The following is a 25767-nucleotide window of genomic DNA, read 5'->3' as shown; positions in this document are numbered from 1 at the left end:
TTCCTCATGTTTTTCTGACCAATTTTCATATAAAACACTTTTTCATATGAATTACAGATTAAAAGTTATTAAGGAAATAGTTTTTTTCAGCATTTTAAAATATAGAAACATATTTATTTAAATAGAAAAGGGCCTGGAAATAATTTCCAGAAAGGGGGAAGGACCCCGGGTTGGTTTCACATAGATTCAGGGGTTATGCTGAAAAGCAGCGGCCTGGGGCTGCGGGTTGAGGAAACATAACATGGAGGGGCTAGATGCAAAAAGGATCGGATCCAGATCCGAGATATTTTCTCACCCAGGGGAGATCTAGCTGCTTTGGGCGACGTGCGGGGCCCATGGGTCGACGTGGCGGCCACGCCGCGGCACCAAGTGTGCACGCGCAAGAGGTGTTCGATGGAGAGACTGCCGCGCGTGGCGCAGGCGGTGACCGTCAGTGTCGAAGCTCGCCGTCGTTGCAGAGGGCTCCCGGATGCGCGCGTGGGCGCGTCAGGTTCGTCTCGTCGTCGCAGACCGTATGGAGGCGGCGCCGTCGGCTGGAGGTCGCCGGAGAGCTCGCCGGCGTCGAGGCCTGCGGCGGAAACGTGCGGCCACACGGTGAACACGGCAACCAGGAACCAAAACAAGGGTAGATGAGGACTAGGAGGTGCGCCAGAGTACCAGGGAGCTCGAGGAGGGGTCGGTGTGGCCGGAGGAGGTCCACGGTGGCCGGAATCGAGCAGAAGGTCCGCCGGGGCTGAGGAAGAAACGAGGTCGGCGACGGCGATGTGAGGCGTCCCGGACGATTCCTCTCGCCAGGAGGTAGAGGAGGTCGAGGGGCGTCGATTGGTGGTGGCGGCGCAGCTCGGGGCGGAAGGAGGCGACGACACGGACTAAGCCAGTGGGCGGCGGCCATGGTGCGATGGGGTTTCTCCCCAGATTCGTTTGGGCTTGCAGAAGAAGAAAACAAATGAGGGAGAGAGAGAGGCGTGTGAGAGGAGCAGAGTGGTTGGGGAGGATAAGATGGGAGCTGGCGTGGTGGTGGTTGGCGAGGAGGATCACTGCCTCCTCACGCCATGTGCGTGACCGCACCGGGGGAAGACGACAACACGAGGAGCTCCTCTCCTCGCGAAGAGGTACGAGCCGGTGGAAGAAGTTGGGTTGGGCCAGAGCTGGGCCAGGGAAAGGAAGAGGCCTCCGGTTGGATTGGGCTGCGGGAGGGAGAGGCGAGATGGGCCACCGGATTGGAAGCAGAGATGGGCCAGAGGGGGAGAGCAGTCCAGGAAGAGAGAAGGGGTTTTCTTTTTATTTTCATTTTACAAACTATTTGAAATTTGGATTCAATTCTGTTTTTTGAATTTAAACCAGGAAAGAGAGTGAGCTTCAAAAACTAGTTTTTAAAATATTTAATTTATTTGTAACCAAAACAAAGCACATTTATATTTAAAATTTATTTGTTGGAAAGGCTTAATTATAAAATAATAATTATGAGAGAGAGACTTAGGTTTTATTTAAAGGAGAAGACAAGGGGGGTTTATAAAATAGTTTTATTTTATTGAAAACATGGATGAGATGCAAGCATGATGTCATGATGATGCATAAAAGAAAAAGAACAAGCAGATCTATTAGGGGTACTACCCGGGGCCGTTACAAAAAACTTATGATCTTCTTGAGAGCTCAAAACAATTGCCAAGTGTCAAATTATCCAAGACATATGAGGCATTTTCTTTTTCCAACCAAATAATAATAAGTATTGTAGCTTCCAACTTTTATCATTGAACATTAAAAATAAAACGAAGAACAAGTGTTCATATGAAAAAGCGGAGCGTGTCTCTCTCCCAAACAAGGATTGCTAGGATCCGAATTTATTCAAACAAAAATAAAAATAAACACACAGACGCTCCAAGTAAAGCACATATGATGTGACCGAATAAAAATATAGTTTCAGGGGAGGAACCTGATAAGTTGATGAAGAAGGGGATGCCTTGGGCATCCCCAAGCTTAGACGCTTGAGTCTTCTTGAAATATGCAGGGATGAACCACGGGGGCATCCCCAAGCTTAGACTTTTCACTCTTCTTGATCATATATCATCCTCCTCTCTTGACCCTTGAAAACTTCCTTCACAACAAACTTCTCATAAACTTCATTAGAGGGGTTAGTACTCAAAAAATTTGAATCCACCTTGGTCCTGTAGTGGCACATTGCAAGAACTCAATAAAACATTAGCTACAGCCCTCTACGTCTAGAAAACCTCGCTTAAAGTCCACAAGAGACAATGCAAAAAACAGAGACAGAATCTGCCAAAACAGAACAGCCAGTAAAGACGAATTTTAATAAAATACTTCCGTTGCTCAAATCAGAAAACTCAAAACTAATGAAAGTTGCGTACATATCTGAGGAACACACACGTAAATTGGCATAATTTTCTGAGTTTCCTACAGAGAATTGGACCCAGATTAGTGACAGATAGAAATCTGTTTCTGCGCAGAAATCCAAATCTAGCATCAACCTTCGATTAGAGGCTTCACTTGGCACAACAAAACACAAAACTAAGATAAGGAGCGGTTGCTACAGTAGTAAACAACTTCCAAGACACAAATATAAAACAAAGTACTGTAGCAAAATAACACATGGGTTATCTCCCAAGAAGTTGCTTTCTTTATAGCCATTAAGATGGGCTCAGCAGTTTTAATGATGCACTCGCAAAAAATAGTATTTGAAGCAAAAGAGAGCATCAAGAGGCAAATTCAAAACACATTTAAGTCTAACATGCTTCCTATGCAAAGGAATCTTGTACACAAATAAATTCATGAAGAACAAAGTGACAAGCATAAGAAGATAGAACAAGTGTAACTTCAACAACTTCAGCATATAGAGAGGTGTATTAGTACCATGAAAATTTCTACTACCATATTTTCCTCTCTCATAATAATTTTCGGTAGCTTCATGAACAAACTCAACAATATAACTATCACATGCAGCATGCTTCTCATGATTTCCAAACACATAATTTTTATCAAGTTCAAGAATAGTGGAATAAAAACTTTCAAACTTACTTTTATTAATAATATAACAAGGTAGTTGATCAATCTCAAGAGATATGGGACTCATAGAATAAGTCAAGGACTCTCCAATCCCATTTTCATTAGTAGTACAATTAATAGTATCAAGTAACATAGGACCATCATCTAGAGCTTTATCATAAACATTTGCTAAGCAAAATTCTTTAGTACCATGCATTTCGACATCAGGCACAAACAAAGCATTTTCATAAGATTTATCAAAGTAGCATGGATTATCATATATAACAGTAGCATAATTATTCTCACAAGTTTTACTCATAGGTAATATTTCAAGAGAATCCACAGGAACATAACATTCAACCTCTTTCGGTAAGCATGGAGGACAATCAAATAGTGTAAGAGATAAAGAGTTACTCTCATTAGAAGGTTGGCATGGGTAGCTAATCCATTCTTCCTCCTTTTGTTCGTCACTCTCCTCTTCTTTTTCATCCAATGAGCTTTCAGGTTCATCAATTTCCTCCTCTTTTTCATCCAATGAGCTTTCAGGTTCATCAGTTTCTTCTTCCACCGGTTCCTGCAAATTGTGAGTGCATTCTTGTGCATTAATGTGTCTCTCTTTATAATCAAGGATATAAGGATTCCTACTGTAGCATTCTATGCAAGAATTAAGGATAGTAGAGACATAATCTTTAAGGTCCTTACAAATAGCACAAGTTTCATAATTCTCAGCCATGAAGGATTCTATCTCAGAGGCTCCCATAAATAAGACAAATTGTTCTACCTCTTCGAACCCATAATGAATATAGCAATTCCGATTATAGCTCTTAATAAAATATTCCTCACTAAAGCCACATTGAAATTTAAGATGTTTAGTATCCTGTTGAGAGCAACAGTTTATATCATGGCGTCTAAGCAAGATTCTAGCAATTGTATTTAATTTCTCTATCATAGCACTCATTATTTTACCAGTTCTTGATTCTCTATAACAATTATAACATTCCATAAGCTCCAAGTAGGTTGTAGGTTCTCCCATAATAGCAGTTTTTAATTTTTCGGTTTTTCAAATTTTTATGGATTTTTGGGTATATGAGGAAAATAAAACAAAACAAAAATAAACTAAGCAAAAGTAAACTAAGGAAAATAATACTAGACAGAAATAAACTAGGCACAAATAAACTAGATAAAAGTAAACTAAGCAAAACAAAATAAAACAAAATAAAAACAGAGAGATAGGTAGAGTGTACTCCCCAGGTGAACTTATGAGTAGAGCTATGCCTCCCCGGCAACGGCGCCAGAAAACAGTCTTGATGACCCACAAGTATAGGGGATCGCGATAGTCTTCGAGGGTAGTATAACCCAATTTATTGATTCGACACAAGGGGAGGTAAAGAATACTTATAAGCCTTAACAACTGAGTTGTCAATTCAGCTGCACCTGGAAAAGCACTAGCAACAGGGGTGATGTGAAAGTAGCAGTAATATGAGAGCAATAGTAACAGTAACACAACAGCAGTCATAGCAATATGAGAGCAATGGCACCGGAAAATAGTTGATACTACTTCCAATGACATGTAGAACAAGTATATAATGATGAGAGATGGACCGGGGTTCCCAGCGATCTACACCAGTGGTAACTCTCCAATAAGTGACAAGTGTTGGGTGAACAAATTACAGTTGGGCAATTGATAGGAATCAAAGCATTAAGAAAGAACATCAAGATTATTAATTATGTAGGCATGTTTTCCGTATATAGTCGTACGTGCTCGCAATGAGAAACTTGCACAACATCTTTTGTCCTACCAGCCGGTGGCAGCCGGGCCTCAAGGGAAACTACTGGATATTAAGGTACTCCTTTTAATAGAATACCGGAGCAAAGCATTAACACACCGTGAAAACATGTTATCCTCATATCACTACCACCCCCTCCGGTTGTCCCGATTTCTGTCACTTCGGGGCCATTGGTTCCGGACAGTGACATGTGCATACAACTTGTAGATACAATCTAAGCAATAAGTATAGAGCTCAAATCTAAGATCATGCCACTCGGGCCCTAGTGACAAGCATTAAGCATAACAAGATTGCAGCAACAATAACTTCACAAACTTTATAGATAGACTAATCATAATGTATCATCCATCGGATCCCAACAAACACAACACTGATTACATCAGATGGATCTCAATCATGTAAGGCAGCTCATGAGATCATTGTATTGCAGTACATGGAGGAGAGAATACCGACATAGCTACTGCTAGAACCCGTAGTCCATGGGGGAACTACTCACGGAGCATGGCGGAGGCGGTGGCGTTGATGGAGATGGCTTCCGGGGGCACTTCCCCGTCCCGGTAGGGTGCCGGGACAGAGACTTCTGTCCCCCGAATTGGAGTTTCGCGATGGCGGCGGCGCCACAGTAACTTTTCTGGAGTTTCGTCAATTGGTACTGCGTTTTTAGGTCGAAAGGGATTTTATAGGCGAAGAGGCGGCGTAGGGGGGCACCTGGGGGCGCCACACCATAGGCCGGCGCGGCCAGGGTCTGGCCCGCGCCGCCATGTGGTGTGGTGGCCCCCTGGCCCCTCTCCGACTCTTCTTCGGTGTTCTGGAGCCTTCCGGGAAAAATAGGAGGTTTGGCGTTGATTTCGTCCAATTCCGAGAATATTGCCCGAACAGCCTTTCTGGAACCAAAAACAGCAAAAAACAGAACCGGCCTTGTGGCATCTCGTTAATAGGTTAGTTCCGGAAAATGCATGAAAACATCATAAAGTGCAAGCAAAACATGTAAGTATTGTCATAAAACAAGCATGGAACAACAGAAATTATGGATACGTCGGGGACGTATCAGTGGAATGTCGTCTAATGTCTTGCAAGCATATGAATAAGTTCATAAGAGACCACATACCACGGTACGAGTAAAGAGTACTTGTCAGGAGACGAGGTTGAACAAGGTATAGAGTGATACCGATGATCAAACCTCGGACAAGTAAAATATCGTGTGACAAAGGGAATGGTATCGTATGTGAATGGTTCATTCGATCACTAAAGTCATCGTTGAATATGTGGGAGCCATTATGGATCTCCAGATCCCGCTATTGGTTATTGGTCAGAGAGAGTACTCAACCATGTCCACATAGTTCACGAACCGTAGGGTGACACACTTAAGGTTTGATGTTGAAATGGTAGAACTTGAATATGGAATGGAGTTCGAAGATTTGTTCGAAGTCCCTGATGAGATCCCGGACATCACGAGGAGTTCCGGAATGGTCCGGAGAATAAGATTCATATATAGGAAGTCATTTTATGAGTTTGAAAATGATCCGGTGCATTCATGGAAGGTGCTAGAAGGTTCTAGAATATTCCGGAAGAAAGTCACTTTGGAAGGCGGAGTCCCGAAGGGACTCCACCACCATGGCCGGCCAACCCTAAGGGGTGGAGTCCCAGGTGGACTCCACCTATGGTGGCCGGCCACCCCCTCCCAAGGGAAGGTGGGAATCCCACCTCTAGTGGGAGTCCTAGCTTGGGTAGGTTTCATGTGATATGGAAGGTTTTGGTTTGGGGTCTTATTCGAAGACTTGTAGACGAACTCTTGGGTGTTCGACCTATATAATGAGGGCCAAGGGGAGGGGGCCGGCCACCTCAAACACCACAAGGTGGCCGCACCCCATAGTGGCCGGCGCCCCCCTCTCCCCAAACCCTAGCCACCCCACTCCTCCTTCTTCCCCGCACGCTTAGCGAAGCTCCGCCGGGATTCTCCACCACCACCGACACCACGCCGTCGTGCTGCCGGATTCAAGAGGAGCTACTACTTCCGCTGCCCGCTGGAACGGGGAGGTGGACGTCGTCTTCATCAACAACCGAACGTGTGACCGAGTACGGAGGTGCTGCCCGTTCGTGGCGCCGTGATCAAGATCTTCTACGCGCTTTTGAAAGCGGCAAGTGATCGTCTACCGCAGCAACGAGAGCCTCCTCTTGTAGGCTTTGGAAATCTTCATGGGTTAGTCTCGTTCATCCACTCGTTGCTACTGTCTTCTAGATTGCATCTTGGCTTCGATTGCGTTCTCGCGGTAGGAAATTTTTTGTTTTCTATGCTACGAATCCCATCAAATATGAGCAGTAGTAACGACGCCAAAAAATAGCTTGCTGGCGTGTAGTTGATGGTATTAATATTGCAGGAAGTAAAGATGCAGTAAAACAGTAAATAAGCGATGATTGCAGTGTTTGGAAACAAGGCCTAGGGATCATACTTTCACTAGTGGGCACTCTCAACATTGATCACATAATAAAACCACTCTACACTCTCTTGTTGAATGATGAACACCATTAATTGTGTAGGGCTACAAGAGCACCTCAATGCCGTAGTTAACAAGCTCCACAACATTCGATGTTCATATTTAAAAACCTTAGAGTGCATGATAGACCAACGCAATTATACCAAGTACTAACATAGCATGCACACCGTCACCGATAGACTATGAAAGGAGGAATAGATCACATCAATACTATCATAGTAATAGTTAACTTCATAATCTACAAGAGATCACAATCATAAACTACTCCAAGTACTACATGATGCACACACTGTCACCATTACATCATGGGGGAGGAATAGAGTACTTTAATAACATCACTAGAGTAGCACATAGATTAATAGTGATACAAAGCTCATCATATAAATCTCAATCATGTAAGGCAGCTCATGAGATCATTGTATTGAAGTACATGGGAGAGAGATTAACCACATAGCTACCGGTACAGCCCTTAGCCTCGATGGAGAACTACTCCCTCCTCATGGGAGACAGCAGCGTTGATGAAGATAGTGGTGATGTCGATGGAGATGCTTTCCGGGGGCACTTCCCCGTCCCGGCAGCGTGCCGGAACAGAGACTCCTGTCCCCCAGATCTTGGCTTCGCGATGGCGGCGGCTCTGGAAGGTTTCTCGTACCGTGGCTTATTCCCATAGGGTTTTCGCGACGGAGTCCTTAAGTAGGCGGAAGGGCAGCCTCGGAGGGGCCCTGGTGGGGCCACACCATAGGGGGCGCGCCCAGGGCCTTGGCCGCGCCGCCCTGGCGTGTGGGCCCCCTGGCTCCCCTCTGGTCTCTCTCCGGTGTTCTGGAAGCTTCGTGGAAAAATAAGATACTGGGCGTTGGTTTCGTCCAATTCCGAGAATATTTCCTTACTAGGATTTCTGAAACCAAAAACAGCAGAAAACAGGAACTGGCACTTCGGCATCTTGTCAATAGGTTAGTTCCGGAAAATGCATAATAATGACATAAAGTGTGTATAAAACATGTGTGTATCATCATAAAAGTAGCATGGAACATAAGAAATTATAGATACGTTGGAGACGTATTAGCATCCCCAAGCTTAGTTCCTACTCGCCCTCGAGTAGGTAAACGATAACAAAGATAATTTCTTAAGTGACATGCTATCATAATCTTGATCAATACTATTGTAAGCATATGAGATGAATGCAGCGATTCGAAGCAATGGTAAAGACAATGAGTAAACAACTGAACCATATAGCAAAGACTTTTCATGAATAGTACTTTCAAGACAAGCATCAATAAGTCTTGCATAAGAGTTAACTCATAAAACAATAAATTCAAAGTAAAGGCATTGGAGCAACACAAAGGAAGATTAAGTTTCAGCAATTGCTTTCAACTTTCAACATGCATATCTCATGGATAATTGTCAACATAAAGTAATATGATGAATGCAAATAAGCAAGTATGTAGGAATCAATGCACACGGTTGACACAAGTGTTTGCTTCTAAGATAGAAAGAAGTAGGTAAACTGACTCAACATAAAAGTAAAAGAAAGGTCCCTTCGCAGAGGGAAGCATGGATTGCTATATTTGTGCTAGAGCTTTTATTTTGAAAACATAGAAACAATTTTGTCAACGGTAGTAATAAAGCATATGTGTTATGTATAAGATATCCTATAAGTTGCAAGCCTCATGCATAGATTACCAATAGTGCCCGCACCTTGTCATAATTAGCTTGGATTTACATGGATTATCATTGCATAACATATGTTTCAACCAAGTGTCACAAAGGGGTACCTCTATGCCGCCTGTACAAAGGTCTAAGGAGAAAGTTCGCATTGGATTTCTCGCTTTTGATTATTCTCAACTTAGACATCCATACCGGGACAACATAGACAACAGATAATGGACTCCTCTTTAATGAATAAGAATTCAACAACAGATAAAATTCTCATATGAGATTGAGGATTGTTGTCCAAACTGAAACTTCCACCATGGATCATGGCTTTAGTTAGCAGCCCAATGTTCTTCTCTAACAATATGCATACTCAAACCATTTGATCATGATAAATCACCCTTACTTCAGACAAGACGAACATGCATAGCAACTCACATGATATTCAACAAAGGTGAAATAGTTGATGGCGTCCCCAGGAACATGGTTATCGCTCAACAAGCAACTTATAAGAAATAAGATACATAAGCGAGATATTCTTTACCACAATAGTTTTTAAGGCTATTTTCCCATGAGCTATATATTGCAAAGACAAGGAATGAAGTTTTAAAGGTAGCACGCAAGCAATTTACTTTGGAATGGCAGAGAAATACCACATAGTAGGTAGTTATGGTGGACACAAATGGCATAAGTTTTGGCTCAAGGTTTTGGATGCACGAAAAGCATTCCCTCTCAGTACAAGGATTTGGCTAGCAAGGTTGTTTGAAGCAAACACAAGTATGAACCGGTATAGCAAAACTTACATAAGAACATATTGCAAGCATTATTAGACTCTACACTGTCTTCCTTGTTGTTCAAACACTTTTACCAGAAAATATCTAGACTTTAGAGAGACCAATCATGCAAACCAAATTTCAACAAGCTCTACGGTAGTTCTCCACTAATAGGTTCAAACTACATGATGCAAGAGCTTAAACATGATCTATTTGAGAGGTCAAAACAATTGCCAAGTATTAAATTATTCAAGACAATATACCAATTACCACATGAAGCATTTTCTGTTTCCAACCAAATAGCAATAAACGAAACGGCTTTCAACCTTCGCCATGAACATTAAAGTAAAGCTAAGAACACCAGTGTTCATATGAAACAGCGGAGCGTGTCTCTATCCCACACAAGGAATGCTAGGATCCGATTTTATTCAAACATAAACAAAAATAAAAACATACAGACGCTCCAACTAAAGCACATAAGATGTGACGGAATAAAAATATAGTTTCACTAGAGGTGACCTGATAATGTTGTCGTTGAAGAAGGGGATGCCTTGGGCATCCCCAAGCTTAGATGCTTGAGTCTTCTTGAAATATGCAGGGATGAACCACGGGGGCATCCCCAAGCTTATAGTTTTCACTCTCCTTGATCATATTGTATCATCCTCCTCTCTTGATCCTTGAAAACTTCCTTCACACCAAACTCAAAACAAACTCATTAGAGGGTTAGTGCATAATCAAAAATTCACATGTTCAGAGGTGACATAATCATTCTTAACACTTCTGGATATTGCACAAAGCTACTGAAAGTTAATGGAACAAAAAAATCCATCAAACATAGCAAAACAGTCAATGCGAAATAAAAGGCAGAATCTGTCAAAACAGAACAGTCTGTAAAGACGAATTTTTCTGGGGCACTAAACTTGCTCAGATGAAAATGCTCAAATTGAATGAAAGTTGCGTACATATCTGAGGATTATTCATGATTTCTGGCAGATTTTTATGAGTTACCTACAGAGAGATCTACTCAAATTCGTGACACCAAGAAATCTATTTCTGCGCAGTAATCCAAATCTAATATCAACCTTACTATCAAAGACTTTACTTGGCACAACAATGCAATAAAATAAAGATAAGAAGAGGTTGCTACAGTAGTAACAACTTCCAAGACACAACAAAACAGTAGCAAAATAAAAACATGGGTTATCTCCCAAGAAGTGTTTTCTTTATAGCCATTAAGATGGGCTCAGTAATTTTAATGATGCTCTCGCAAGAAATAAGAGTTGAAGCAAAAAGAGAGCATCAAAAGCAAATAAGAAACACTTTTAAGTCTAACCCACTTCCTATGAAAAGGAATCTTGTACACAAATAAATTCATGAAGAACAAAGTGACAAGCATAGGAAGATAAAACACGAGTAACTTCAAAATTTTCAGCATGTAGAGAGGTGTTTTAGTACCATGAAAATTTCTACAACCATATTTTCCTCTCTCATAATAATTTCCAATAGCATCATGAACAAACTCAACAATATAACTATCACATAAAGCATTCTTATTCACATGCATAAAAGTATCATTACTCTCCACATAAGCACAATCAATTTTATTAGTAATAGTGGGAGTAAAACTATCACAACCATCATTGTAATCATCATAAATTGCAGGCATGGTATAATCATAATAAACTTTATCCTCCATAGTAGGTGGCACCAAAATACCACTATCATTATAATCATCATAAATGGGAGGCAAAGTATCATCAAAGAAAATTTTCTCCTCAAAACTTGGGGGACTAAAAATATCACAACCAGCTTCCCCAAGCTTAAATTCTTCCATAGCATTAGCAATAATATTGTTCAAAGAGTTCATGCTAATAACATTGCTACAACTATTTTGCAAACAAAGTTCCATGGGTTTTTTAATTCTCTCTTCAAACACATCATATCCTAATTCAATATAAAGTTCATAAAGATCTCTAATTTTTTTTGTTGTTTTCCATTAAGCCTAACTAGTGAAAATAAAAACAAGAAACAAAAAGATATAATTGCAGGATCTAAAGGAAATAGCTTCGAGCACTCACACACCGGCAACAGTGCTAGGAAATAGCTTAGTAGTCGGAGGATGTGAATACCTTTTACCTTACCTCCCCGACAACGGCGCCAGAAAAGTGCTTGATGTCTACGCACGCTTCTATTCCTGTAGACAGTGTTGGGCCTCCAAGAGCAGAAGTTTGTAGAACAGCAGCAAGTTTTCCTTAAGTGAATCACCCAAGGTTTATCGAACTCAGGGAGGAAGAGGTCAAAGATATCCCTCTCAAGCAACCCTGCAATCACGATACAAGAAGTCTCTTGTGTCCCCAACACACCTAATACACTTGTCAGATGTATAGGTGCACTAGTTCAGCGAAGAGATAGTGAAACACAAGTTGTATGAATGAAATATGAGCAGTAGTAACGGCGCTAGAAAATAGCTTGCTGGCGTGCAGTTGATGGTAGTAATATTGCAGGAAGTAAAGATGCAGTAAAACAGTAAATAAGCGATGATTGCAGTGTTTGGAAACAAGGCCTAGGGATCATACTTTCACTAGTGGACACTCTCAACATTGATCACATAATAAAACCACTCTACACTCTCTTGTTGGATGATGAACACCATTAATTGTGTAGGGCTACAAGAGCACCTCAATGCCGGAGTTAACAAGCTCCACAACATTCGATGTTCATATTTAAATAACCTTAGAGTGCATGATAGACCAACGCAATTATACCAAGTACTAACATAGCATGCACACCGTCACCGATAGACTATGAAAGGAGGAATAGATCACATCAATACTATCATAGTAATAGTTTACTTCATAATCTACAAGAGATCACAATCATAAACTACTCCAAGTACTACATGATGCACACACTGTCACCATTACATCATGGGGGAGGAATAGAGTACTTTAATAACATCACTAGAGTAGCACATAGATTAATAGTGATACAAAGCTCATCATATGAATCTCAATCATGTAAGGCAGCTCATGAGATCATTGTATTGAAGTACATGGGAGAGAGATTAACCACATAGCTACCGGTACAGCCCTTAGCCTCGATGGAGAACTACTCCCTCCTCATGGGAGACAGCAGTGTTGATGAAGATGGCGGTGATGTCGATGGAGATGCCTTCCGGGGGCACTTCCCCGTCCCGGCAGCGTGCCGGAACAGAGACTCCTGTCCCCCAGATCTTGGTTTCGCGATGGCGGCGGCTCTGGAAGGTTTCTCGTACCGTGGCTTATTCCCTTAGGGTTTTCGCGACGGAGTCCTTAAGTAGGCGGAAGGGCAGCCTCGGAGGGGCCCTGGTGGGGCCACACCATAGGGGGGCGCGCCCAGGGCCTTGGCCGCGCCGCCCTGGCGTGTGGGGCCCCCTGGCTCCCCTCTGGTCTCTCTCCGGTGTTCTGGAAGCTTCGTGGAAAAATAAGATACTGGGCGTTGGTTTCGTCCAATTCCGAGAATATTTCCTTACTAGGATTTCTGAAACCAAAAACAACAGAAAAAAGGTACTGGCACTTCGGCATCTTGTCAATAGGTTAGTTCCGGAAAATGCATAATAATGACATAAAGTGTGTATAAAACATGTGTGTATCATCATAAAAGTAGCATGAAACATAAGAAATTATAGATACGTTGGAGACGTATTAGTGCGGCATACAATCATATACCTATCGACTAATGTTTGCATTGTGTTTTATTTAAAGGATTTGTTCACATGCAATGCTTGAACCATATGTTAGATTCGAGGCTGAAAGAAGAAGAAAGTGAAGAAGATCAAGTGTCGACCGAGGTGTTATTGAAGGATTGATCCGAACTTTTTTCATGAGAGAGTTGATCCCATGGCGAGCATGTATTTGAGAAGGAAAAGGTGGCGTGAGAATTTTGCGTGTCTTCAAGACATCATCATTATGAAGGAAGAATATATGAGTCAAGGTTGATCAAATCGAAGCGCAAATTCAAGATGAGTATCTAGAAGAGTCATATGCTTGAAGCTTAGCGACTTTTGTGCGATCATGCATACGTGAAAATATGCCTAAGGAGATGTTTTCCCATAGTGGAGTATGAATGGAGAAATTTGCAAGACTTCACCAAGCAAGCACAATCCAGAAGTGTGATACAACTTGAGAAGGTCAAGATCACACGTGGGAATACCAAACAGGTATCCGAAAGCGAAGATGGGCCCTTGCACAAGAGGAGACTTAGGCCAGCTTATGCTAAAGTCGGTTTGAAGGAGTCATCAACAATTACGCCAAAGATACTTGTCGTATAAGATAAGATGCGTCATGCTTAGTTGTATCAAGACTCCGCAACCCGTACCGACTTGGGTTGCTATGTAAAGCCACGTGCCCTCGCCTTTATAAGGAGGCACGTTACGATCCCTAGAGGAGAGACGAGAATAAGCTAGCACAACTCGCTGAGATCTAATCGCCTAAGTTGTCGAGTAACCTTGTAATCTCTGTACAATCTACAATCGCAAAAGCAACAGTAGGTCTTTACCTCCAGAACGAAGGGCCGAAGCTTGGTACATCATGTAATAACCCCATCCCTGGTAGCACTCGAGGACTTCCTCTCCCATCCGTAAGTCATCCCGCGATGGCACATGCCGTGACTTCCCACGATAAGATTGTGATCATCTAACTCAAGTGGATTGCGGAAGGCAAAGATTTGATAATTTTATGTTCTCTATTTTACCGTTATCTTGTTGTTTGTTGGGAGAAAGTGTTTTAGGATCATTCGAGTGAGCAACTTGATCGTATACTTTGGTGAAAGATTAAACCTTTGCTTCATCTGCTTCATATTTCTTGGTTGATATTTGGATCTTATCCATGTGAGATTTCATAGCTTTTGGTTATTCTCATGACACGTTCTAGTTCATCAAGAACGGATTTCGAATGAAAATTTGTTGTGTTTTTATTTTGGAGGTTTTACTGGTTCTTTGTTGAGAGATATCCCACACCTCTACCTACTTGCTATTTTCTCCCTTATTTGTTCTTAATTTTTTTTGGATGCTACTTGGTGTTATCCTCCAATACAATTGGTTTCATATTAATCTGAGCTTGCATGCTTAAGATATTGTGTTTTTGCTTTTAGAGATTTTCTGGTTCGTCTCTCTTAGAGAGGTCAAAACTATCATTGTTTGGTTTTATCCTCTGTGGTTTTACTATGAAGGCCATTCTCCTCCAGCGAACTATATGATCAACTAGATGATACCCCGCGCGTTGCTGCGAGAACTTATAGAGATTTTTTTCTATCATGAAACCTGCAAATTTGTAAGCAACAACATTACCTAAAACCTTTTACTCCTTGTCCCTCGTTGATCAAATTGAATTACAATGTAAAAAAATAAACATATTAACAGTACATGATGCTACTAACGAATGAGTAATTGGACAACTGGCAAAGGTAGTTATTATATATAAAAAGGTACACGGCCCAAACCATGCTAGGGATTTTTTTGATACTAATGTATGAAAGCTCAAAGATGAAAGAATCACATGTATCTTGTTCTTGTAGCTCCTGCAAACCTGACAGAAAAGAGCAGCTCCAAAAAATCAAAATTTGTATGTAAGCTCAAACTTTGTGATAAAAGGTCCATTTCCATATCAATCTTTGAACTCAATATCATGATAGATGATCACAGACCATATTGACCATTGAGCTAACTGAAGCCAAGTAAAATGTAAAGCATGAAGTAAAAGGACATCAAGAAAAAGGGGAACAATTCGTACGTACGTAAGCTCAAATGAGGTGGAAGGAGACTTTACTCCCACAATATTCTTGAACTAACCGAAGCTTAAACGGTGAAATAACAGCTGCAACAAAAGCTTTTCAAAATATCTAAATAAAGCTTCTTAGCATGGTCCAAAATTTATTAAATCATAAACTGTAGTAAAAATAACTAAACTGCTATATGTTCTCTAAAACAAAGAGCAAGCACTAAGTTACATAATTAATCATAGAATATTCACTTCAGTGCTATGAGTTATCAAATAGTTGCATGAGTTGGCCGTTATATGTGCATCAAATCCCACGAAGGCATCAACATTGATACTGGGTTGAAGCTGGCAAGAACAAAATAATGAACCTTCTCACATTGGGTGTAAAAAATATAGCAGCTATAAAAATATATGCATGAATGATAGTATACAGCAAAAAGAGATACTGTACAAATATCCATCTCTTTATTAAATTGTCTGTGTGCTTATAAGGAGTCAGGACTCAGGACTGAACAAAGATAAACATGGATATACCGGGGAACATGGTAAGCAAGATAAAGTCAACAATTTAGATTTTCATCACCAACACTCTCCTGGATAGTTCAACCAGGAAGATCTCTTATCAAATAGTAAAAATATACCCCTTCTCACTAAAACTTGTTAACCGATACTTTCAGCTAATCTGAGCCATCAACAATAGAAACTAAAAAGAAGACACAATCGTTTAGTTTGTTCGAGGAGATTAATAGACATATGTGATTAATTAATGGAACCAATGCCTTAAAGATCTTCATAAATTCAATTCACATGATATATGATCATAAAGAAATAGGAAAAGATACATACCAATATCTGAATTGGACACTTCACCTTCTTCTGTACATATATTGCAATCGAAAAAGTAGCACTACAAAATGTGTCCTCAGATGCAGATGCTGCATTAGCTGGGAACATGTGGTGATCCTAATATGGCAATAGAGAAACTCCATAGAACAGGTATTCTGAAAAAAACAGGAAAACGTAGCAGCCGTTTCAAGAAGATACTCAGACCACGAGAATGAACAAAGTTAACTCCAAATGATCTGCAGAAATCATACGAAATTCAGTTGTCAGTTTCACAACAAAAAAGAAGGAACCAAGGAGTATTTAGATGGCCAGAGACCTAAACAGGTAGCTGAACATTTGAATGAGCAAAAATTATGCAAGAAGAAAGATTCAGATCTGTAGTACCTGTGTGAGGGGAGACATGAGGCAGGTAGAGAGAAGAGACATTAGTCCGCCGTCACCCGCCATGGTTATTGTACCTTCATGTCCTCGATTGTAGCTCCCCTATCCTGACCTCCTCCTCTGTCCAGACCTAAGAGCAACGACTCCTACGAAACCAGACGCGGGATGGTGGAGTCACGGAGATGAGCATATGGCGTTGTCTTCCTAAAAACGAATCTGCTGGCACCATCGGTGTATATAAACATACGAACTTGGTTGGGGAGGCGAATCGATAATGCCGGGCAATAATACTCCAGCTACTGCTGAACATGGTGGGGAAGGGGAGAGGAGGAGAACTACTTTCATCATGAATTAATTTCTTATTGTTCGCTGTTCAGCGAGGCAAAGCAGCCGTGTTGGCTACAACGGCGTAGCTTGGCCGGTGCGTTGTGGGGGCGGACAGCACCATCGCGTGCCTTTAAGACGGCGGCGGCGGAAGAATTTTTCCGAGCAGTTTCTATTACCTTCAAGATGGATTTATTGTGTTTAATGCGAGGAGATTGGCAGGAAAGCAGAGCCGTTGCGATTTGCGAGCGGTGGCAATCGAAGAAGACAAAGCGAGGGGGAGCAGTGGTGGGGGACGAATACGAACCGAGGCGGCCGAGGCGGAGCGGGGGTGCGAGGGATCGATGGGAACAGAGGAAGAGCACGCCAGGAAGAGGAAGAGAATCGGCCGGTAGATGGGCCGACGGCCCATCTGGCGGACGTGGCTTGGGGACATCGCTCGTGTGCGTCTGCGCCTGGCAAGGACGGGCATCTCGTCCACACACGTTGGGGCCAAGGGGTGTGTGCGTCTGCGCCTGGCTACGACGGGCGTGCGTGTCGTGGCGACGACGGGCGTGTCGTCTGCCGCCATCGGGCCGAGTATGAGCGTGTGTAGGTGACATTTTTTATGCGGTGACGTGGCTCTCTGTGAGGGCAGTAAAATGGGGCCATCTATTAAGAAAGAGAAGATTGCCACAAGTACACGAAGGGATACTACCTGGCGGATGGGATCTATCCAAGATGGACAACATTTATGAAGACAATCTTAGGCCCTACTCCGGAAAAAATAGCTTGGTTTGCTCAGTGCCAGGAGGCTTGCGGGAAGGATGTTGAGCGGGCATTTGAATGTCGAGGAGGGTTCTAGTTTTATGTGATTTAAACCTTCGTAAGCTATTTATGAGCTTGTTTTATTATGTAAACTATGATTTTTATTTTACTTATGTGAATCCATCGATGAGGGGAACATATTTATTTAAACATGTGGGCCGAATGAGCGTTTTGGGAGACCGTTTGGGGGCCACGGCTGGAACCTCCCCCAAATCTCACCGACTTCCCTTCCATCCGATCGGTAAAACTCTTTTGTCAGACGCCGTATAGGCTGAATGAAGATACTCAAAGAAACCATCTGTAGGTGTAGCATTACTCCGGCTAGAAATGCTATTACAAACCTTTTGACAATTGTGGCAGACCAATTCACGTTTATGGTTTCACAATGGTGGCGACGAGTATGAACATGTGGACAACTTAGGTAGATCTTGTTTTTGATATGATAGATTTTTTTAAAGACAAAAATTATGTTTAAAAATCCTTTTTTACAACACACATCTGTGTTATATTTGCAACACCAAAAAAAACTGCTGCTTAAAATTCTACCTACATTTAGAGAGCCAACAATGATAAATTTGGAATGAATAGTGTAAAATAATATTCACCAAAAACTGACACTATTCACACTAGAGTTTATCTTTTTTATTTCTCTAAATGTCGATTGAGTTTTGAGCTATTTTTTGAGTTGTAGATACAGTCCATAAGTATGTTGCACAATTTTACCCGATTCTTTTGATCTCACCTAAACCTAACGAGAAGATCCTTCACAAGAAAAAAAAAAGGAGTAGATTTTCTCTCCAAAACAAAGCCGAGACGAACGGTACAATCGCTCTGGTCTGCCTCTGGTCTGGCCAACCCGAGCACTCGACAACCCACTAGGCCACGACGCGCACGCCGAAGCCCACAACCACGCCACGCCCGCGCCGTTGCCATCCAAGCACCATGGAAGCCGACGGCCGGAGCGCCTCCTCCTCCCCCTCCCATCCCGGCTCGACGATGCGCTCCTCCCGTCCCAGGTTCCTCCTGGACGACCGCCGCCCGGAGCCCAGCCCGAGCCCCCGCAAGAGCGAGCGCAAGCGCAGGCGCCGCGCGGGCCCCGAATCCGCCGCGGTGACCGCGCGCCGGCCGCGCGCGCTCCAGGACTCGGCGTCGCCCTCCGCCGCGGCCGCGCGCAGGCCCCGCGCGTTCCAGGAGGCGGCGGCGCTGGCGGTGCTGGCCGCGGGCGCGCCCCGCGCGGCCCCGGGCTCCAGATCTTACGGCGCGGTGCAGCGGCTCTGGAGCGACGCGGACGAGGTGGCGCTCCTGACCGGCGCCGCCGCCTTCCGCGCGCGCAACGGGCACGTCCCGCGGCTCCCGGACATGGCCGCGCTCTTCGGCTACCTCAGGGGCTCCCTCTCCCCGCACATCGACCAGGACAAGGTGTACTACAAGCTGAAGCGGCTCAAGAGCAAGTACGAGCACGCGGCGCCGTCCGCGGCCGCGGGCAAGCACGAGCTCCGCGTCCGCGACCTCTGCGGCAAGGTCTGGGGCGCCCGCGTCGGCCTGTCCGACGAGGACGACTCGCCGCCGGAGGAAGAACAGGCCAGGGACAGGGAGCGCCGGGCTGTCCCGGACGCGGCAGCCATGCTCCCGGTGGCGACCGAGGTGCTCGACGCGTACTGGAAGACCAATGGTCTGGCGCTGTCCGGCGTGTCCCTGGAGAAGGGGCTGTCGCTGCTAGCAACAGAAGACGCGAGGTCGATCGAAACCAGGTGGAGGCAGCAGCTTGATGCAGAAGTGCGCTCGCAGATGAGGCGGCACGATCTGGCCAAGGACGTCTATGGCTTGCTCCTCGACGCCATTAAGGGCCTCGGCCCCTAGCTCCGGTATGGCTGTCAACCGGCATGTACTCATGTTGCATCTGATCTGCAGCCTGCAGGGAAGCTATGCTGTTTGTTAGTTTAACTTCTTGCTGGTTAATTAGTTTATTACAGTTGCGGCACATTCTGTTGTTTAGTGTCTGCTAGGGTCCATTACAGTAAATTTGATTGGATATTAAGTTTTCATGCTGGTTACAGGAATATTTTGTCAAAAATGATAACACACTATTGTGTGTGGTATAACTTATTTTCACAAAATTAGCACATTAACTGTCCCTTCCCAACGCGTGAATATATTGTAAAATTATGCATTATGCTCCCTTTCAATGCAAGAAAGTAACATCTTCTCAAAAATACTGCGAGGGAGCTAAAATAGTTTGGTTTGTTGGAGTTTTAGCTTTTGGCCTCGGCCTTGTACTGAACTATGTTTCTTTTTCTATCTTAATCAATGAAACGGCAAACCTTTTGCCACGTTAAAAAAAAAGGTTTCGGTTTGTTTGCTTGCCCAAGTCTAGAGCATTCCATAGCTCAATCTCTGATTCAAATACAATGCGTCCTGCTTGGGTATAAGAGCCTGCCAGCTTATTTATGTATACTGACATTACCTAATATTAAGGTACAACCAACGCAGAAACACATTATGTTCGCAATGATGTGTTAAAATCTGTGTGGTCCTGTCTGGAACTCTTGGTCCATGCAAAATCGTAGAAGGATAATCTATCTATACATTGGTAATATTGGTTTCATACTCCTGAGAGCACCCGAGTTATCTTAAAACCCCCAATTGAAATATCTCCTGAATATCTACAGTGCTGATTCAATAATTATAGGACTTCCATCTCTATTGTGACCGACTGCAGGTTTATAATGAAGTTGTTCATAACTTCATAGTAAGCTTTCTTGCATTATCTGAATTTACCATCTCATCGTAGTCTTTGGTCGGTGATCCGAGCGCAGTGGAACTCTCGTCTTGTATCTACTTGGGATATGTAGGTCCTTGCTTCAACTCCATTTAGAGCTGTATTTCCATCTTTCATAAGACAATGATCCTTAATTTTTGTTACCCTCTTTGTTTACTAAAGATTTCATCAGCTTTCGTTGACATTGCGGAAGATATTACATCTACTTATCAGAGCTTACTGTATTGTCAAGTTCATCAGTTCAATTCCGGTTGCTGGTTTAGGTTGTCCATGCTTGCCACACAACTCTTAGAAAAAATCTGAGCAAACTTTGTGTGAGTCTGTGAGATATCTTCTTCCCTTGTTTGCATCCACTCATGTTGTCCCAACACTCCTGCAGGTAGAAGCTGATGAGGTGTGCCGAAGCAGCTAGGTGCGCTGCCGGCTGATCTAGTAGATCTGTATGTTGCTGACTGGCAATGCCCTATCAAGTAATGATCAGCGTCGATATGCTGTAGCAGAGTACAATGTGCATGACTGTCTGTTGCGTCTAGTGACTCTATCACTTACTTTAGATTCATAGGTGCTACTTTTGTTCTTTCTTTAGATTTAGAAGATCATGGAAATGATTCAGATGCTCAACCGATTTGTAAATTGTTTGACAACTTCTGTATCAGTGATGTTAGCTCTGCATTTTTCAACTGTAAGAATCCAGTAGATTTAATATTGTTTGCTTGATGGTGTGGTAAAGATGATTTGATTCATGCATCTTCATCTTTTTAATGCGTTGCTGACCAGCAAAGAACCAGGGAACATACATTGCAGATTGTAACTTGGTGCTGTAGTAGTTTTGGATCCATGTCTTGTTATTTTCTACCCCGAAATTATTCCATCCTTACTTTTCTCTCTGCTCCAAGCTATGTTTTGTGTGAGCTACTGGTGCAAGGACGGCACTGATTGCAGTGAGTTGCTAGTGCAGATTATAAGCTTCTTCAGTGAGTAGCCTGATGATAATAAGATCGTACAAGCAGCACCAATACAACAGTACAGAGCATAATACAAGACATTACCGGAAACCCCCATTTGTAGACCGAGCTAGGCTTTTGAAAATTTCAAAATCAGCAGTTCAAAGTTGCAAAAAAATCTGAAAATAAATCTAGATGCTTACAATGTTGTGTTCTACACCGTGTAAAATTTCAACTTGGAATACCCTATATTCGGGGCTGTGCAAAAATGACAAAATCTGACATCTATAATAATGAACAGTGCCAGATTTCAAAATATCAAGATCTGTCAGATCTTGTCATTTTGTGTAGTCCTGAATATTAGGTATTTCGATTGAAATTTTGCACGTACATAGATCACAACATTGTGTACATCAAGATTTTTTTAGAAACCTTAAAATGCCTTTAAAAAAAAAAGAAAGAGCTATGTGTAGCTCGAGCTACAAAAATCCACTCATTACATTACGTGCTTCAGTAAAACATACATATTCTCAGTTGGAGATTCTCATGTTACTCTGTAAGATCTTGCTGCTATCCTGGTGGCTGGTGAGTCTATGCTGCCCCTTCTCTACTTTCGATTTTAGTTCACGCCCCTTTGTTTTCTCGCACATACATGTTTTCTTCCTCCGAAATGCATTCTCGCAAACTACACTCCGAATCAATATGAACTATATGTGCAAACTATTGGAAACTACAAATATTTCTTGTCAATCTTTCCTCATGTTTCTCTTAAAGATTCTTGTAGATCAGCTCCTTGTCTTGTGGCGGATACAGAGCAGGCACCATACTTGAGATCAACACCATCATCAGTTCCTAATGACTCTGTAGAGCTGAGCCCCTAGTGCCGTCAATTTCATCTATTTATTTCGTTGCTGACCAGCAAGAACCAGACAACATACAGTGCAGATTGCAACCTCTTGTTGTAGAAATATTGCATCCCCGTGTGTTAATTTCTACCTGAAATTATTCCATCATTGGTCTCCTTTCTGCTCCCACCAGTACAGTGCAGCAGCAATACAACAGTACAGTGCATAACAAGGGATATTACGTGCTTCAGTAAAACATACATTCTCAGTTGGAGATTCTCATGTTCCTCTGTAAGATCTTGCTGCTATCCTGGATTCCTGGTGGCTGGTGAGTGTATGTTGCCCCTTCTCTACTTGCTGTTTTATCACGCCCCTTTATTATCTCGCGCATTACATGTTTCTTCCTCCGAAATGCATTCTCGCAAACGACTCCCAGGATCAATATGAAACTAGATGTGCAAAGGATTACTAAGTTTTCACCAAAGTATCCCATGCTTTATCTAAGAGGCTTGTGGGTCAGCTCCCAGCTCCTTGTCTTGTGATGGAAATAGAAGAGGCACCATGCATTTGATCAATGACGTGATTTCCATCATCAGTTCCGAACGACTCTGTAGAGCTGAGCTCCTAGTGCCGCCAGCGTGATAGGTTTCTGGATCAGACCGTTTATCCCCGACCGTCGGCACATCTCACGGACGCTGTCGTCGATGCTCACGGCGACAGCTGCGACTATGAGGAGCCAGCACCTGTTCCTGAGCTCCCTGATCCGGAGTGCCACCTCAAACGCATCCATGTCGAGGTCAAGAAAGAGGAGCTGGAAAGAAGAGTCGGCGCTCCCCAGTAAGGCCAGGCAATGGAGTCCTGACGACACTGATGTGACCTGGCAGCCGAGCTTCTCGAGGAGCTTCTGCGTCACCGCCTGGCTCATGCAGTCGCCATCAGCGAGCAGGATCCTCAGGCCATCGAAGCGAGGAACGGACAATGGGGTTCTTCGGCACACGCCTGATTGTTGCAGCTGGAACTGCAGGAAGAGCGTGATGGTTTCTCCATCCAATGCCGACCGCATGCTACCTTTCATCATCTGAAGAAATGAAACATTCAGGTCATGTGTTAGCTAGCTGAGCAAATTAACAACGGTTAGCTACAAAAATTTCTTTTGGTATACCAAGTTACCAACCTGCACAATCTTTTTGCACATGCTGATCTCAGAGCTGATTGGTTTACCAGGAGATCGGCTGCACCCAACTGATCTTTCAGTCACAGACTGAAACTTGCACAGGCTGGTCTGAGAGCCGACCGGTCTACCAGGAGATTGGCTGCATCCAGTTGATCTTTCCATCGCAACCTGAAACTTGACACATATGCTGCAACCTGGAGATAGATTTGGCTGCGCCGGGATGCAATCCTCTTGGCCCGCTGTGCAGGTACTGACGGAGAACAAGAGACGCCCTGCGTCGCTGCGCTGCTGGCTAAGCAGACCACCTACCATTTGCAGTAGGAGATGGAAGACTCGTGTCTCATCGCCGACGACCCACGCCGGCAAGGAATTCTCCAGCTGGTAGGAGAAACCAACTCCTTCGCAGCCGGCCAGGCATCCCGTTACGCTCATCGTCTCTCTGATCAGGGAGTGGAGGCCGAATGGCCTGCGATCCACCGTCAACGTCTCCGTGGCGACATCGTTCATCAGTGCCAAGGAGAGGGTGCTTGTCCTGGCAATGGCGTCGGCCACGAGCCTCTGCTCGGGGCGCATGTTCTCCACCTGAGACACAATGGAGAGCAGCCCGATGATCGAGTACATCGGCTTTCGCATGCCGTGGCACATGGCGCTCTGGATATTGTTGATACCATTGGTCGCCATCATGGCTTCGTGCTTGGCGTGCAGCAGGGCCCTGTGCTGCTCGGCGAGCTTTTCGCGCATGGCCTGCCACTCCTCCAGGACGGCCGCGTGGGAGAGCGCCACGGCGACCTGATCTGCGATCACCTGCATAACCTCCAGGTCTTGGCTGCCCCATTCTCTGCTACTGCTGTCGCCATCCTGCTTGTTGCGAAGAACCAACACCAAGATGGCATATGAGCTCGCCACTGGTGCCTTTCTTCCGTCGAAATTGGAGACCTTGAGCATGGGGATCCGTATGGCAGCCACGGCTCCCCGCGGTTGGAGGCCACCGCTGCTTGCCATGGCGAGTGCCGAGCCTGGCCTGAGCACCTTGGCAGCCTCGCTGGCCATTACGTCAGCCACGTCGGTGTCATCCGTGGAGATTGGGGCCTGCGAGCCCAGCACGACGCTGACGGGGCCCTTATCTCTGAGGCTGAGCTGGTGCACCAGGTGTAGATCGGCGCCGGCGTCGTGGCCAGGCATCCAGACGGCGCAGCTGTGGAGCGCGAGGGCGTCGGCGAGGTGGAGCATGGTGGTGTGGAGGATGGTGTGCGCGTCGAGCGGCGGGGAGCTCCGGATGTGGTGGGTGAGCATGCGGACGACGCGGGAGGTGGCCTCGACGCGGCGGCGGACGATGCCGAGGTCGCGGTCGAGCTGGCGGGCCTTGGAGCGGAGGAGCGCCTCCCGGAGCTTTGCGCGGATGAGGCGGGGAATGAAGATGACGAGGGAGACGGCGGTGGCGAAGGAGACGAGGGCCGCGAGGAGCTTGGTGGCGGTGGAGGCGAGCAGGAGGCCGGATGAGTGCGGGTGGGTGTGGGAGAAGACGGCGAGCAGGTGGGTCGTGCCGCCGAGCACGGCGAAGGAGGCGAGCTGCAGCAGGAGCCACTTGAGCGGGGCGATGTCGGCGCAGGAGGCGAAGTAGAGGAGCTCGAGCGGGATGGAGAGGTAGGCGGCGGCGATGAGGAAGTCGCTCACCCGCTGGCACTGCAGCATCGCCTGCACCGCACCGTCCTCCCGGCCGTCGCACGCGCCGCCGCAGTAGTACCGCTGCACCACCCCCGCCGCCGCCGCCGAGAAGTGTCGTGTCATTGTTTCACTCTCTTGTGCCGAGCTGAGCTATCAACCGAAGGCAGTGTGCATGCGCGCAATGATTCGGTCGGAGGATCCCAAAAGGGCGGAGAGAAAGAGATAGGTGAAGGATTCCGGTGCCGTGGACAGCCCGGAGCAGGACACGTGTGTACCGGTTACCGAACGCTGCTATGCCCATGCAGCCGCCGGCCATGCTACCCTACTACGCCTCAGCCCTGACTACCTAAACAGCCCAAGCCCGGCTCAGCCCAGCCCAGTCATTCACATAGGTTTGGCTTCCAAACAATAAAAATAGTGCCCAGACCCGAGAGGTATGGCCATGGCATGGAACGCACAAACTTCTGAAAAAGAGGAGGAGTGAGGCTAAACTACGTTTTGCACTTTTGCCAGCCCAATTTTCCAACTTCCCAGGCAACGA

General features: G+C 44.7%; 2 protein-coding genes across 2 annotated transcripts; one reads left to right on the top strand and one right to left on the bottom strand.

Moving 5' to 3' along the window:
* The first annotated feature begins 18654 nt into the window (after nucleotides 1–18654).
* On the top strand, nucleotides 18655–21345 carry LOC127305959 (STOREKEEPER protein). Its single transcript, XM_051336557.1, has 2 exons — nucleotides 18655–19684; nucleotides 20978–21345. Exon 1 carries the CDS (start codon nucleotides 18762–18764, stop codon nucleotides 19677–19679), a length of 918 nt encoding a protein of 305 aa, XP_051192517.1. The 5' UTR covers nucleotides 18655–18761; the 3' UTR covers nucleotides 19680–19684; nucleotides 20978–21345.
* A 693-nt stretch (nucleotides 21346–22038) lies between these two features.
* LOC127305957 (ethylene receptor 4-like) lies at nucleotides 22039–25708 on the bottom strand. Its single transcript, XM_051336554.1, has 2 exons — nucleotides 23562–25708; nucleotides 22039–23465 (listed from the first exon to the last, which is right to left on the bottom strand). The coding sequence occupies exons 1-2, from the start codon at nucleotides 25347–25349 to the stop codon at nucleotides 22980–22982; spliced, it is 2274 nt and encodes a 757-aa protein (XP_051192514.1). The 5' UTR covers nucleotides 25350–25708; the 3' UTR covers nucleotides 22039–22979.
* Nucleotides 25709–25767: the final 59 nt, after the last annotated feature.

This window comes from Lolium perenne, chromosome 6, assembly GCF_019359855.2.
Source record: "Lolium perenne isolate Kyuss_39 chromosome 6, Kyuss_2.0, whole genome shotgun sequence".
Lineage (NCBI taxonomy): Eukaryota > Viridiplantae > Streptophyta > Magnoliopsida > Poales > Poaceae > Lolium > Lolium perenne.
Note: the sequence above shows the minus strand (reverse complement) of the source record. Positions and strands in the feature narration are given on the sequence as shown.